This window comes from Pituophis catenifer, unplaced genomic scaffold, assembly GCF_029215685.1.
Source record: "Pituophis catenifer annectens isolate HBS135680 unplaced genomic scaffold, rPitCat1.0.hap2 SCAF_3, whole genome shotgun sequence".
NCBI classification, from domain to species: domain Eukaryota; kingdom Metazoa; phylum Chordata; class Lepidosauria; order Squamata; family Colubridae; genus Pituophis; species Pituophis catenifer.
Window position 1 is genome coordinate 107,410,352 of NW_027256883.1, and position 17,231 is coordinate 107,427,582.

The window sequence follows — 17,231 nt, forward strand, 5'->3', positions numbered from 1 at the left end:
TACAGAGGTATGTTTTCTGCACACCTTATTTAACTGATCAGCAAAAAACATTCATCTACTTCCTCTGCTGGGTTAAGTGGCCTGTACTATACAACTATAGCCCTTTCCCTCCCTCCCTCCCTCCCTCCCTCCCTCCTTGTGGAAAATGACAGTTTAGGGGAAAAAACCACATCAATTTAATACTTGGCAAATATCTCTATAGCTAGTGCCCTGCTTGGATAGAGTTTTAATTTATGAATTGCATCTTGTTTTCTTTCATTTTCTGTGACTGCCACAGTGGCACTTCAGAACACATTTCCTATATCCTTCAAAGTGGCAGATTATCAAACATATAGAATAAACTGCATAGCAGTGGCCTGACTTTCAACTGATGAAGAATTGATTCATCTATTCCAGATGAAGAACAAAAACAATGGGGCTATGAGAGTTTCTTCTGATGTAATTAAGGATGGTTTGTGTATGCACATCTTAGTATAGTATATACTTAAGTATAAGCAGTGGTGGGATTCAGGCAATTTAACAACCAGTTCTCTGCCCTAATGATTTCTTCCAACAACCAGTGTGCCAAACTGCTTAGAAAGTTAACAACCGGTTCTCCCGAAGTGGTGCGAACTGGCTGAATCCCACCACTGAGTATAAGTATATACTTAATATATAATATGTTCACATATGTGTATGAATGTGTATATCTTAGCAACATACCTTCTCTTTTCATGCCTGTTGCTAGACATTTCTGATAACGGCAATACTGGCAACGGTTTCGCTGACGCTTGTCGATCAGACAGTCTTTATTATCTCGACATGTGTAGACAAGATCCTTTCTTACTGTCCGCTTAAAGAATCCTTTGCAGCCTTCACAACTGTACACCCCATAGTGCTTCCCTAGCAATACAGCAATACACATCAGCACATTCCAATTGGGATATATGAGCAAGTTTAAATGTTTTCTGCACTTTTGAGTTGGGGCATTCAAATTATCAGAGCATTTTGTTTCAGAAATGGTTAAATACAGAACCACTCAATATGCCTGAGAGGACTAAGAAAACTGTATAGGAAACAGACCAGACTGTGATACAGAATACTGTGAAGAACTCAGATGTGATCAGAATAGCAGCCAACCAGGGAAAGGGGTGTAATTATATGAGGCATGGATGTTTTAGCACTACAAGAGTGCTAACCCCCCTCATCAGGTCATAAAAGCTGGAAATTTGGCCTCAAATAAAACAATAGTCCAATGTTCTCAAAAGCTATACATTAAAAATGATTTTGCCCTGAATGAAGAAACACAAGAGATACTTTCTGCACGACCAACTAAGAGGAAAGAATCCTGAGGCAATATTATATTGTAATAGTTATTTAATACTTCCCAGACAGTCCCCTTAACATGCAAGCTGTGGGTACCTGACGATCTGTCTCCACAAATTGCGCAGACATGCTTTGTGAGGAATCCTGGACTTGGGGATGAATAATTCATCGCTCCCATCCGTTGGAAATTTGGCAAAGGCTTGGTATCGTCAGAGGTTCCAGCGCTGTTCATGATACTGGACTAAAATGGGAGCATATGGAGGGGGGGAGCAAAATGGGTTACACAACCTCAGATTGATGTTCCATCTGTGATCCAATATTAAGGATCAGTCTCCTGTTGGCATTTCCATATGGGAGCTGAACATGTGAGCATCATACTTTCGGTGATCAAGCAGACTTCATTCACAAAGTATTTGTTAACGTAAATTTAGAAAATAACCACCATAACCTGGCAATTCAAGGAACAATGTGGGATTGAAAGGGGTTGGACAGGGCAAAAGAAGAAAAAGAAGTATTTTACGTACTTTATTTGCTGATTGATATAAACCCTAAATGTGTCTGTGTGATAATAGAACACGAGGGTGTGTGTGTGCTTGGTTCTTTTAGTAACACTGATATGACATGATATATATTCTAAAAATCCAGACAAATAAACATGAATAAAACCAGAGAGTTTTTATTTGTCCCAGAAATCTTGTTTCCACTTTTTTTACAACAGATGAAGCAAGAGAAAAAAACAGCTAGTACCAGGGCAATTAGTACAGGTGCTTCTTAGGACTGTGTGCTCTCTTTATTGCTCTTCTCTATATATATCTGCACCACAAGGGAACTCTGTTAAAGTACTGAAGTTTGCTGATGATACAACAGTGATTGGCCTCATTCAAGATGGTGATGAAATTGCCTATAAGAAGGGAGGTTGAACAGCCCTGTGATACAGCTGTAACAATCTGGAACATGTTTAAAACTGTAAAGGTGAGAGTGGATTTTAGGAGGAGCTCTTCTATTCTATCATCTCTTACCATATTAGGCAGGACAGTATCAGCAATAGAGTCCTTCAAATTTTTGGGTTCTATAATCTCCCAGGACTTGAAAGGGACACTTGACATTAAAACCTTGACATTAAAATTGCTTAACGCATTGTAAGCCGCCCTGAGTCTCCGGAGAAGGGCAACATATAAATCAAATTAAAAAAAAACAAACCATCATTAAAACGGCACAGCAAAGAATGTTTTTCCTGCATCAACTCAGGAAGTTCAGACTCCCCAGGAGCTGTTGATACAGTTCTACAGAGGAATTACTGAATCTGTCATTTGTACTTTTATAACTATCTCATTTGGTATAGCAACCAAACAGGACAGGTACAGACTCCAAAGGATAGTTTAGACTGCAGAAAAAGCAATCACAACCAGCCTTCCATAGAAGACCTGTATATTGCATGGGTCAGAAGGAGGGCTGGGAAGATGTTTGCAGACCCCTCACATCCTGGACATAAACTGTTTCAATTCCACCTGTCAGGACAGCAAAATAGTGCATTGCATGCCAAAACAGCTAGACACAGAGACAGTTTTTTCCGGTGTCATCATTCTGCTGAACATCTAATTCTTACAGTGCTGTCTAATGCCTATGTGTATTTACCTATGTAGTATGGCTGTACTAATATTATTTATCCTTATTATCTTCTTTACTCCTCCCCTTTCTTGGTATTTTTGTTGTTGTTGTCTCTTTTATTCATTAAATATGAAACTCAGTCAACTGAACATTTAAAAATGTATCACAAATATCACTGACTGGCGCTGATGGTTGATACAGGTTGCTGCCAGCATCCTAGATATCAGCCAAGTATCTTCTTAACATGTATGATGTTCCAAGTAGCGCAGCTTCTTGCAGTTCTGCTGGTGTTATTGCAGGAAGGTGCAATTTTTTGATGCATTTTATAAAATTCTTTGACATGGTACCAAGTGCCCTGATGATAATGGGTATCACTGTTACATGTTTCATTCATAATTACATAGCTTTGATGGCCAGGTCATGATATTTCATGATTTTTTCCAGTTCTTTTTCTTTGACTCTGGCATCTCCTCGTACAATGATATCAATAAAAATTGTACGCTTCGGCCCTCAACAACCGTGATATCTAGCATGTTATATTCCAAATGATGATCCGTCTGCATTTGAAAGTCCCACAAGATCTTCACTGTCTCATTTTCAATAACTTTTTCCACTTTGTGCTCCCATTACTTTTCAGGTACAGGTATGTCATATTGTTTACATAATGACCAGTGGACTAATTTAGCAACTCGATCATGTCTAGCTTTATAATCAGTTTGCGTGATTTTGCTGCATTCACATATTAAGTGTGAAACAGTTTCAACTTTGTCGTTGCAAAGTTGGCAGTTTGGATTGTCAGTGGATTTTTGTATCTTCACTTTCATGGCATTAGTTTGTAGTGTTTGTTCTTGAGCAGCAAGTATTAAACCTTCCGTTTCTTTCTTGATGGTTCCTCTCTTAAGCCATGCCCATGTCAAGTTGTTATCACATTTTTCTTCAATGTTTTTCAAGTGCTGTCCATGCAGAGCTTTGGTTTTCCATCCATTTAATCTGTCATCTAACTATTTTTCTTTATATTCTGCCTTTGTTTCTGTTGTTTTTATAATGTTCTCCATTTTCACAGCCTGCAGCAATCTTTCTGTGCTTTGGTTCACATAATCATTCAAACTTTGTTTTTCTTCTTCTACAGTTTGATGGATTTGCAATAGCTCTTTGCCCCCTATTCTTCTTGGCAGGTACAACCTGTCTCTGTCACTTCGTGGATGTAAAGTGTGGTACATGTTCAAAAGTTTATGTGTTTTCCAGTCCAGGTTTTCCAGTTCAGCCACAGTCCAGTTGATTATTTTTTTTATTTATTTTTTATTTATATATTTTATTATTTTATTTTATTTTATTTTATTTTATTTTATTTTATTATTAATCATCGCATAGTCAGCCAGATGTTCAGATTGGGTTTAGCATTTTTGTCTACCTATCGAGTCCTTAATCAAGGACCTGGGATAGGCAGATATGGATGTTTGATGGTGTTACAGATATTGTCACAGGATGGAAGCTGTTCCCAGTAAAGCTGCCTTCTGCAATTGACTGATGGTGAATTTGTCAATGCCAATGATGTTCATGTGGTGCTCCAGTTGTTTTGGGATTGCACCCAAGGTTCCTATTACTATTGGTACTACCCTTGCTTGTTATCTTCTCTAGTTCTTCCTCTTTTATTCTGCTATCTCCAAGCACTGCCACATCCATTATCCTGTCTTTTTTGTTTTTCTTATTGACAATTGTTAAGTCTGGGGTGTTATGTGGCAGGTGCCTGTTTGTTTGAAGTCCCAGAGCAATTTAACTTCTTCATTTTCTATAACTTTCTCTATTTTATAGTCCCACCAGTTCTTGCTTGCAGGCAAATGATATTTCTTGCAGATCTTCCAATGCACCATTGTTGCTACTTTGTCATGCTGCTGCTTGTAGTCAGTCTGGGCAACCTTGAAGCAGTTTACCAGGTGGTCCATTGTTTCTTCAGCATAGATGGCACTTGCTGTCTTCTCAATTCTGGCTTTGTATGCATTTGTCCTTAAGGCTTGGTCTTGTGTCACCAGAATTAGTCCCTCAGTCTCTTTCTTTAACTTTCCTGCTCTTAACCATTGCCAGGTTTTATGTGCTTTCCCTGCTTTCTTTTTAATGTACTGGCCATATAGTGCTTTGTTTTCCCATGCCTTCATTCTATTTTTTATTTGGTCTTTCTTGTAGGCCAATTTGGTCTCTCCAGTATCAGTAAGCCTTCCTGGCATACTAACCTTCAGTGCATCTTCTTCATTGTCCTTCAGATATTCTTCCAAAGTCCCTTTTTCTATTTACCTTGGTAAGTAGAGTCTGTCAATGTTGATGCAAGGATGAAGGGCATGATTCATTGTCATTATTTTTCTGGTCTTCCTATCCATTGCTTTTAGTTCTGCTTGAGTCCAGTCCACTATTCCAGCTGTATATCTAATGACCGGAATTGTCCAGGAGTTGATTGCCTTGATGGTATCCACTGAGTTTGGACTTTAAGATCTTCTTCTCTCTCTTGATGTATTCATCTCTAATTTTTTTTCTTGACTTCAGTGTTCTTGATGTTATCAGCTTGAAGGATACCCAGGTACTTGTAATTTATTTATTATTTATTATTTATTTATTATTCAAATTTCTATACCGCCCTTCTCCTTTCAGACTCAGGGCGGTGAACAGCCAAGATAAAAACATCTATACAAACATCACAGTTAAAAATAAAGTTAAAATAATTTATAAATTTGGCCCATAATTTAAAACTTGTCAATTAAAATCAATATTAAAATTTTAAAACTAACCCTAAAATCAAGACAGACTGGCTAACTGAAAAAAATAAGTTTTTAGGGCCCGACAAAAAATCCGGAGGTCGGAGATCACTCGTATCTCTGGGGGTAGATTGTTCCATAGGGTAGGTGCCACCACAGAGAAGGCTCTCCTCCTGGGGGTCGTCAGCCGGCATTATCTGGCCGACGGCACCCTGAGGAGGCCCTCTCTGTGGGAGCGAACCGGCCGGTGGGAGGCTATTGGTGGCAGAAGGCGGTCCCGTAAGTACCCTGGCCCTAAGCCATGGAGCGCTTTAAAGGTGATCACCAACACCTTGAAGCGCACCTGGAAGTCCACCAGAAGCCAATGCAGCTCGCGCAGGAGAGAAGTCACATGGGAGCGCCCCGTCGCTCCCATAATCCCCTGTGCAGCCGCATTCTGCACCAGTTGGAGCCTCCGGGTGTACCCCAAGGGGAGCCCCATGTAGAGAGCGTTACAATAGTCCAGACGAGAAGTGACGAGTGCTTGAGTGACCGTGCGTAGGGAGTCCCGGTCCAGAAAGGGGCGCAACTGGCGTATCAGGTGAACCTGACAAAAAGCCCCCCTGGCCACAGCTGTCATATGCCCTTCTAAAGACAGCCGCGCATCCAGGAGGACACCCAAGTTGCGGGCCCTCTCCATGGGGGCCAATGATTCGCCCCCAATAACCAGCGATGGTGTCAGCTGGCTATACCGGGATGCCGGCAGCCACAGCCACTCGGTCTTGGAAGGGTTGAGTCGAAGCCTGTTTCTCCCCATCCAGACCCGCACGGCCTCCAGGCACTGGGACATCACTTCCAAGGCATCATTGGGATGGTCTGGGGTGGAAATGTACAGCTGAGTATCATCAGCGTACTGATGGAACTTCACCCCAAAACCACGGATGATCTCACCCAACGGCTTCACATAAATGTTGAACAGGAGGGGCGAGGGGACCGACCCTTGCGGCACCCCACAAACAAGGCGCCTTGGGGTCGACCGCTGCCCCCCTGTCAACACGGATTGCGACCGGTCGGCGAGATAGGAGGAGAACCACCACAAAATGGTGCCCCCCACTCCCAGTCCCTCCAGCCGGCGCAACATGATACCATGGTCGATGGTATCAAAAACCGCTGAGAGGTCTAATAGGATCAGGATAGAGGAATAACCCCTATCCCGGGCCCTCCAGAGATCATCCACCAACGTGACTAATGCCGTTTCCGTGCTGTACCCAGGTCTGAAGCCGGACTGGAGTGGATCCAGATAGACAGCTTCATCCAGGTACTGGGGAAGCTGTCGCGCCACCACACTCTCAACAACCTTCGCAATAAAGCGAAGGTTGGAGACTGGACGATAGTTAGCCAAAACAGCCGGATCCAGGGATGGCTTCTTGAGGAGAGGCCTCACCACCGCCTCTTTCAAGGCGGCCGGCAGGACACCCTCGCTCAAAGAAGCATTAATAATCCCCTGGAGCCAGCCTCGTGTAACCTCCCGGGAAGCCAGCACCAACCAGGAGGGACACGGGTCCAATAAACATGTGGTTGCGTTCAGCCGCCCCAAGATCCTGTCCACGTCCTCGGGAGCCACAGGATCGAACTCCTCCCAGATAACACTCTCAAGGCCTGCCTCAGTCATCTCGTCTGAACTAACCCAGTCGGTGGCCAAGTCTTCCTGAATCTGAGTTATTTTATCATCCAGATACTGTACAAAATCCTCAGCTCGGCCCTGCAAGGGGTCCTCCCGCGCTCCCAGATGGAGGAGGGAGCGGGTCACCCTAAACAGGGCGGCTGGGCGGTTATCTGATGATGCGATAAGAGCGGCAAAATAGCTAGATTTCACCACTTTTATCGCCACTAGGTAGGTCTTAATATGAGACCTTACCAGTGTCAAGTCAGACTCGGAACAACTGGCCCTCCAACCGCTCTCTAGGCGTCTTTTCCGGTGCTTCATCTCCCTCAGCTCCTCGGAAAACCAAGGAGCTAAGTGAGTTCGGTGCCGGGTCAGAGGCCGCAAAGGCACGACCCGGTCCAAAGCCCCGGCAGCTGCCCTATCCCAGGCGGCCACCAGGTCATCAGCCGAGTCATGAGCTAGAGTCTCAGGAAATGGCCCAAGCTCCATCTGGAACCTATCAGGGTCCATCAGGCGCCTGGGGCAGAACCACCTGGTCGGTTCTGCCTCCCTGCGATGGGGTACGGCGGTCAGAAAGTCAAGTCAAAGGAGTGAGTGGTCATACCATGACAAGGGTTCAATATCTACATCCCCTATATTAAGGCCACTCAACCACTGACCAGAGATAAAAACTAAGTCCAGAGTGTGTCCCCCCATATGAGTAGGGCCGTGAATTACTTGGGTCAGGTCCATGGCCGTCATGGAAGCCATGAACTCCCAAGCTACCTCAGATGTTTCACCACTGGATGGCAGGTTGAAATCCCCCATGACCACAAGTCTGGGGGTATCAGCCGCCACCTCGGCTATAACATTGAGGAGTTCGGGCAGGGTCGTTGCCACGTGGCAGGGAGCCAGGTACGTGATCAACAGACCCATCTGCACCCCACGACCCCACTTCACAAAAAGGGACTCACATCCGGCTATCTGAGGTACAGTGGTCTCCCTTGGATCAAGACCTTCTTTTAGAATGACCGCCACTGCCCCGCCCCTGCCCTGAGCTCTCGGCTGATGAAATGCACGGAAGCCTGATGGGCACATCTCCACGAGGGGAACTCCCCCCTCATGGCCCAACCAGGTCTCCGTGATACCTGCCAGGTCCGCTCCCCCCTCCTGAATAAGATCACAAATGAGGGGGGCTTTATTTACTACGGACCTGGCATTACATAACATCAGCCGGAGACTCAGGCGCTGAGACTCTAAGCAGCCTGGGGAACGGGAAGAACTAAGGGGACCGGGGTATGCAATCGCTCGGAGATAGCGAGCATGTGCCCCCCACCACATGATATGGCCCCCTGCTTCCGTCATACCTGCCCCTCCTACTCAGCGTGTTAATAGAGAAGCCCTCACTAGAGGGCATTCTAACAGTCCCCTTTCCCCCAGAGTCCGTAATAATCATCTTCATCCAGACTCTTAATGTTATTTTCGTAGGGCATCTTGATTCCTTCAGTTTTCACTGTTTTTCCTTGTTTGATAGTGAGTGTGGCACATTTGTCCAATCCAAACTCTATTGCAATATCTTGGCTATATACATGGACAGTGTTGAACAGCAATTCTATTTCAGATGAAGTTTTCTATATAGCTTCAGAACGTCCAGGTAAAGGAGGTGGCATAGTCTAGCAGATGTCTGATATTTTATAGCCATAACTGAGTTATTCATTATTGTTGACATAGGAAACAGTGCAACAGTGCAATGACAAACAGTAGTGGTGATAGTGAATCTCCTTGAAATATTCCTCTCTTAATATTAACCTCTCCCAGGCGCTCTTCATTGACCTGCAACTGCCATCGATCTTTGCACAAATCTTCTGATGTTTCTACTGATTCCTGTTATTTCTAGGCACTTGATTATCCAGTCATGTGGCAGAGAATTTAATGCCTTTTTGTAGTCAATCCATGCTACATTCAGGTTAGTCTTCCTTCTCTTGCAATTTTCCAAAATCATTTTGTCAATTAGGAGTTGATCTTTTATTCCTCTGCTATTGGGGCAGTTTCCTTTATGCTCAAGTGGAAAGAGATTGTTTTCAACTAGATGCTATTGGACTGCATCAGCTATCAAACCAGTTAACAATTTGAAAGTTGTTGGTAAACAGGTAATTGGCCTGTAGTTGCCTGGTGCTGCCCCTTTTGCTGGATCTTTCCTTATTAGGTAGGGACTGCCAGATGTTAGCCATTCTTCAATTTCACCTCATTGTAATATGTTGTTACACTGCTTGGCAATGAGTGAATATAGACCAGTTAGATGTTTCAACCAAAAAGCATGCAGTTTATCTTCACCTGATGCTGACCAATTCTTGATCTTTCTTGCTCTTTTCTGTACCATTTCTGCTGTTATTACTAGTTCTTTCATTTCAACTTCTTTTTTATTCTTATCCACCTCTGCATCCTTGTTGTATTTCTTTGAGTTATCCCATATCTGTGCCCAGAACTGCACTTTTCTTCCTTGTCAGGTTCTGACTGATTCACCAGTTTCTCCATTGATGGATTGGTAGAAATGTTTCTGATTGGATTGAAATTGGAGGTTCTGCCTATAATTTGCAGTTCAAGTTTTGTAAAGTATGGGGTTTTGGTGGGAGATTTGAAAGACAATGGGTCAATTGTGATTGGTCAGCTCCCAGCCCAGCAAAGTATATAAAGGGAGCTGTCTTACTGTAGTTTTTGCTGAAGTCTCACACTGAATAAAAGAGCTGTTGTCATGCACTGCCTTGCTTCTGCCTCCTCAATTGCCCAACTTAACAAGTTTCGTATCTGCTAAACTTCTTGGCTATTGCTGTTATTTGCTGTTTTATTATTTCTAGTGCTTTCTTAATCTTCCTTGTTTCTAAGAAGTATTTCTTGATTAAGTATTCTTTGGTCTTCTTGTTCTTCAGCTTCTTTTCTTTCATCTGTTCTAGCTTGCTTGCATCTGATCTCAACTTACTGAACTTATTTTCCAGTCTAATCTTCCATTTTTGAGGTGCTTTTTTTCCTTCTCTTTGATTTTGCATCCAAGGTATTCAGTTACAACTGCAGCTTTGCTGTACATTAGTTGGTTTGTTTCATACAGTGAGTTGGTGCTTAGACTTGATATTGCAGTATTTGCATATTTTAACGCTTGTGCTAGCTGTTTCTTTAGAACAAGCTTCAATGCAGGCAGCCTTATTCTGATGTTTTTGTGCTGTTCCAGATGTTCAGTTAATCTTTGTTTCAGTTTTTTTACTTCTTTACTTCCTAAGGCAGAGGAGTGGGTGCCTGGTTTCCAAATGAAAACAATTGTATATGTCTGCTGGATTCCTCTACTACCAACTCCCCTGGTTTGCCTCTACATTCTGAGTTACTTCTGACAAGGCTTTAATTTCTTTGCCCTGGGTGAACCTTTGCAGTTCTTCCAATTCTGCTTCTGTGAATACTTTATTTTGTATTATAAATCAACCTTGATCTTCTGACCTCTGTTCTGCTATTTCTGATTCTGGATGTTGTTCTTTCCAGAATTGATGCATTTGTTGCAAATATTCTCTTGTGTTGGACTTGATCTGTAATAACAGATCATTATTTCTTTGTTTTCAATCACTGTACCATTGCAATAGGTAAACATTTTTTCTTCCAGTAGTTCTACAGCTGCTGGCCCTGATTGCTCAGCCAACAGTCCTGGGTACTGTAGCTCATTTTTCACCAGATATTGTATCCAGGAACTCCAACTCCAACTTCTAGCGGTAACATCTGAGCCAGTATGGCTTTCTGAAATTTACGTCTCACTATATTTTTTATGGGAGAGACAGTCTTTGTTTGACTTCTCTGATGAGACCTGCCCGGTATGGTCGAAACTCTGGCATACCTCTCATCTTCCTCAGAGCACACAAGCCTCACAACCATGTCAAGGTAGTGCCCCACTGAGGAATTGTTTGCTTTGCTTTGCTTTGCTTTGCTTTGCTTTGCTTTGCTTTGCTTTGCTTTGCTCTGCTCTGCTCTGCTCTGCTCTGCTCTGCTCTGCTTCGCTTCGCTTCGCTTCGCTTCGCTTCGCTTTGCTCTGCTCTGCTCTGCTCTGCTCTGCTCTGCTCTGCTCTGCTTTGCTTTGCTTTGCTTTGCTTCGCTTTGCTTTGCTTTGCATGCACACTGAGTACTTCTGTACCAGGGACAAATTCCTTATGTGTCAAATCATACTTGGCCAAATTCAATTAATTCAATTTAATTTTAATAGATTTCAAAAAAACCACCATTCTATGGAAAGTAGTTTGAAGACCACTTTTTTCAAATTTCAAAGCTTGCACTTTTTGTCCAGATGCAAGATTGAGTGATAAATTAACTTTATCCTATTAATGTATACAGATGGAAAAACTGTATAGTCTTAATGAAATATCCTCCATGCACTAATTAATCCATTAATCAATTCAGAGTTCATTAAGCACAGAACAGACCAACAGTGATTAGGAAGTGCTACTAAATACTGCACTTTCCCAGAAGGAAGAAATGTTATCAATATTCCTTCAGTCTAGCTTCTTCTTTTTTTAAAAAAAATAATTTTTTATTTATAAAAACAAACTAAACAAGACAGTGAAATGTACAAAACATAAAAATATGTAAATATCAATTTCTATACATGTCCAGTTTATCGCAACTGTAATATACATTTCTATTTGTATTTGACTCTTCCTTCTTTGGTCATTCCCTTCTTGCTGTCCACTATAAATCTTTATTGACCTATATCTATCCTTTGTTTCGACTTATACTATCTATTTGGTCACTTTATTTACTTCCTATTACTTCATCTCTTTCCTTTCTTTCAACCAACTATACCACTTTTCCCATACTAAGTAATAATCATGTTCTTCCCTGTTTTGTAATTCCTTGGTGAGTCTATCTAGCTCTGCACATTCCATAGTTTTGTTGATTACTTTATCTGGTGTTGATATATCGCTACTCTTCCAATGTTGCGCGTATATTATTCGTGCTGCTGTTAAGATATGTATAATTAAATATGCTGTTTCTTTTTCGTAATGTTCATTTAGTATGCCTAGTAGGAAGGTTTCTGGTCTTAACTCTATTTTTTGGTGTATTATTTCCTCTATTTGTATTTTAATCCTTTGCCAATATTGTTTCGCCATTGGGCAGGTCCACCACATATGATAATAGGTGCCTTTTTGGTGATTGCATTTCCAACATGTTGATGGGGTGCCGGGGAACATTCTTGCTAATCTGGCTGGTGGCAAGTGCCACCTATAAAACATTTTATAGAGGTTTTCTTTATACGGTACAGACATTGTCAATTTATGGTTTATTCTCCATAGTTTTTCCCATTGATCTAATTGAATACTATAACCGAAATTTTTTGCCCACATTATCATATTTTCTTTTACTACCTCCTCTTCTAATTTGTATCCTCGTAAATAATTGTAAATTTTTGTAATCAATTTATCTTGTGTCCCTTGCAAAATTTTGTCTAAATCGGTTTGGCCTTTTTGGAATTCAAATTGAGCCAAATCTTTGTTATATCTTGATTTTATTTGTGCATATGGCCACCAGTCAATGTCTGTACCCATCTCTTTTAGTTCTTGCCTCGTTCTCAGTTCCCCTCGATTGTTTAACAGATCCTTATAGGTCTTTGTTTTATTATAATCCATAGCGTTTGGATAGATCTGGGCTTCCATTGTTGACAACCACTCCGGGATTTTGTTGTAGTGTATCTTTTTAATACTTTGCCATGTTTGGTATAGTGCGTGTCTGATTGTATGTCTCTGAAAATATTCATGCCTTTTATCTGTGCCCTCCCATAGGAAGGCATGCCATCCTCGCTGAAGATCAAATCCTTCCAAATTTAGCAATCTATGGTTTTTGAGCTCCATCCACTCCTTGATCCAAATTAATGCTGATGCTTTATAATATATTTCCCAGTCAGGCAGTGTCAAACCTCCCCTCTCTCTTGAGTCTTGTAGGTGCTTTAGTTTAATTCTTGCCTTCTTGCCTTGCCATATATAGTCTGTAATCAGTTTATTAAAATCTTTAAAGAAGTTCTTTCCCGGTTTTATTGGGATCACTTGGAACAGGAATAATATTCGGGGCAACACATTCATTTTGATAGAGGCGATCCTTCCCAAAAGAGATAGCTGTAACTTTTTCCAAATTTCTAGATCTTTCTTAATTTGTTTTGTTAATTTATCGTAATTATTTTCTCTGATTGATGAACTTTTATTGGTCAGCCATATCCCTAAGTATTTTACTCTTTTTGTCATTTGTATGCCTAATTTCTCTTCTAATTGTTTTTCTTATTGATTAGTGAGGTTCTTGGTCAATATTTTTGTTTTCTGTTTGTTAATTTTGAGCCCAGCTACTCTCCCGTATTTCTCTACCTTGTCTAGTAATTTGGTACCAGTTGTTATTGGATGTTCTGTGATAAATACAATATCATCGGCGAAGGCTTGGAATTTATACTCTTCGTGTTTGATCTTTAAGCCTTTTATTTCATTGTCTCTTCTAACTTCTTTTAGGAGTGTTTCCAGGGCTAATATAAATAATAGGGGGGACAGGGGACATCCCTGCCTCACCCCTTTTGATATTGAGAATTGTTCTGTTAGGTCACCATTGATTGTTACTTTCGCTGTCTGGCAAGAGTATATTCTTTTTATCATATTTATAAATTTATCTCCAAATTTCATGGCTTCCAATTGTAAAGTAAGAAATTTCCAGTTAAGATTGTCAAATGCCTTTTGGGCATCTAGAAAAATTAAGGCCGCTTGTTTATCTACATTCGATTCATAGTATTCTAGTACATCAATTATTAGCCTCATATTGTTTTTTAGCTGTCTCTTGGGATAAAGCCATTTTGGTCCGGGTGTATATAATCTTTAATTATTTTCTTAATTCTTTCTGTGATAATTGTTGTAAATAGTTTGTAGTCCACATTCAGCAAAGATATCAGTCTATAATTTTGAATATGTGTATGATCTGCATCTTCTTTGGGTATTAGCGTAATGATAGCCTCCGTCCAGGAGTTTGGAATTTGGGCTTCCATCATTGCGTCATTAAATACTTCAAGCATAATTCCATCTATTGAGTGCTGGCAATTCTTATAGAACTCTGCTGGTATTCCGTCCGGTCCCGGAGTTTTATTTCTTTTCTGTTTTTTCCTCGCCTCATTCAGTTCTATCATTGTAATTGGTCTATCCAATAGGTATCTATGTGTCTCTGTTAGTTCTTTAATCTCAGCTTCTCTTAAGTATTGTCTAATATCTTCTTCTGGAGGTTCTTCCTGTGCATATAGTTTTTGGAAAAATGCTCTTGCTATGTTTTTCTTATCCTTATTCCTGTATTGTATCTCTCCAGTATTGTCTTATAATCGATGTATGGTCCGTTTTTCCTTTTCTTTCTTTAGTTTATATGCCAACCATCAGCCTGTTTTGTTAGCATGTTCAAAATAGTTTTGTTTCACTAATTTAATTTTCCTAGCTATTTCAATTTGTGTAATCAAATTTATTTCATGTTTTATCAGACCTAATTTTTCCCTGACTTTTTTGTTTTGTGGTTCATTTTGTAATTTGTGTTCATGTTCCTTAAGTTCTTTAAACAGTTTGTCTCTTTTCTGCTGTTTATTTTTCTTCGCTAGGTATGCTATTGTCAGAACTCTTATGTAAGTCTTTGCCGTATCCCACAGATTTTGGAGAGAGGTTTGTTCTTTACAATTAATCTCAAAGAAAATTTTCATTTCTTTTTCTATCATTTGTGTATAGTCTTTCTCTTTTAGGATTTCGACATTCATCATCCATCTCTTTTTTTTCCGGTATCCTTTCCAAATTATTTTTTGCGGGTTATGGTCTGCCCATATGTTTGTTGATATTTCTATTTCTTCCAAATCTTTTCTAAGGTCTGTTGTCATCCAGGCCATATCTATCCTGGACCAGGATAAATGTGGATTAGAATAGAATGTATATTGATGTTTTCCCTTATTTATTTCTCTCCATGCATCTTGTAGGCATAGCTCTTGTGCCATTTCCATAAAAGTATCTGACAAGGTTTTTTTCCTGGTTTTATTTTTCTTGATGCTCTTGTAGTCTTTTCCAATGTCTGAGATTGCATTGAAATCACCTACAAGGCAGATGTTTTCATAGTCAAAGTCTTTAACTTTATTGTGTACATTTTTATAAAAGGACCGTTGGTTTTCATTTGGTGCATAGATCGAGATCAGTAATATCGTTTTGGATTCTGTTTGTATTTCAATCATTAGAATTCTTCCCTCATCATCTAAGTAAATCTGTTTTGTTTTAAAATGTTTCTTGATGTAAACCGCAATGCCCCCCTTTTTTTGGTCTGATAGTGAGGTATAAAGATTCCCTAGTCTTGTGTTTTCTAATATTTTTTGGTGGCTCTTTTTAATGTGGACTTCTTGTAGACTAATTATGTCCATCTCCAATTTATGTAGTTTGGCAAATGTTCGTGTTCTTTTAATTGGTGCATTCAATCCATTTATATTAATCGAAATCATTTTTATTTCCTGTTCCATCTTCCTCTTTATTTATTAGTTGTCTTTTGTTTGCTTGTGTTCCTTGTTATTCGTTGTGTTTTTCCCCTTGCTCCTTCTCTCTCCAATTTTCCTCTTTCCAATTTCTCTCTTCCCTCTTGTTCTTCTTCCGTTCCTTCTATGAGTTGTTCTTCCTGATTCTTATTTTCCTATTCTGGTTTCTTGCTCTTCTTCCATGACAAAATACTGATCAAAAAAGTTTTGGGCTCCCTCTAAGTTATCTATCTTCACTTTCTTATCTTGCCATGAGATCAAAATGCCATCTGGTAATAACCAACGGAACATCACTTTATGTTTGTTCAGTTGTGATGTAAGGAAGCTGTAGTTTTTCCTCTGGTCTCTCACACGTCTTGGGATTTGCTTTAATATAATTGTTTCTTTCCCTTTGTGGTACATCGCCTCTTCCCTCATTTTTCTGTATATCACCTCTTTTATTGTTTTTTTTTGTGAATCGGACATGTACCTCTTTTGGGAGTTTGTTCCTGCGGGCATAATTAGTATGCACCCTGTAGATTTCGTCGATGTCCCTTCTTATATCATTCTTATCTCTCTGTAGTGCCTCTGCAAAAATTCCCGTCATAATCTCTCCCAAGTCTTCCTCTTTGGTCTCTGTTATATTCTGGAACCTTAAATAGAATGAGGCTTTTTCCATTTCCAGAAATGTAAGTGACTCTTCCATCTCTCGGCTACTTGCCAACTGTTGGTGTTCCAGCATTTCTACTTTTTTCACTGTCTGTTCCATTTTAATTTCCGTCTTTTGAATCCTTTGTTCGTTCTTAATAATATTTTCCTGGATCTGCTCTATTTTATCGTCTATTTTCTGTATATTATCATTTATCTTTCCTACATCGGACTTCAAATCATCGTGATTTCGTCTTGTTTCTTCATGATTGTTGGTAATCATTTCCTGGGTCTTACTCATCGTTTCCTGTATCATTGCCAGAGCTAATTGGATATTATGCATACTGGAAATGGAAACTGTCTTCTCTTTTTCCGTTCCTAACATTGTGTCTATAGATCTCTGCTGAGCTGGAGAAGCCCTAGAGGATGACTGGATTGGCGTTATTTTTTTAGTTGTTTTGGTTATGGTGGTTGTACCAGTGCTTGTCATGTTAATTCTTTTTAATAGGTTCTCACAAAGTTTCATACGATTAAGCAATCTTTTTATTTTTCAGTTAGTGTTACTTGTGTTAATATTTTTTGTCAATAGGCAATAATAGTATCTAAAGCTTAAATCATATGGGTCTTCCAAAGTTAGTTAATCTATTGTTCCTATGTATATTCTCAGCACTTAACACCCCGATAAATAATTAAGTATTTAAATATATCAATATAACTTATATATTCTTATATATTCTAATGAGGGAGTAGGGAAGATAACGTAAAGGAGTCAAGGGGAAAAATT

At 40.1% G+C, this 17,231-nt stretch overlaps 1 protein-coding gene across 1 annotated transcript in view; it reads right to left on the bottom strand.

The window, feature by feature from the left end:
* Window positions 1-17,231, bottom strand: part of RXRG (retinoid X receptor gamma) — a 51,222-nt gene that overhangs the window by 22,747 nt on the left and 11,244 nt on the right. Inside the window, exons 3-4 of the mRNA XM_070939187.1 lie at window positions 1,402-1,546; window positions 703-882 (exon numbers count right to left, since the gene is read on the bottom strand). Of these exons, the coding sequence (XP_070795288.1) occupies window positions 703-882; window positions 1,402-1,546 (325 nt within the window). The remainder of the gene's footprint in view (window positions 1-702; window positions 883-1,401; window positions 1,547-17,231) is intronic.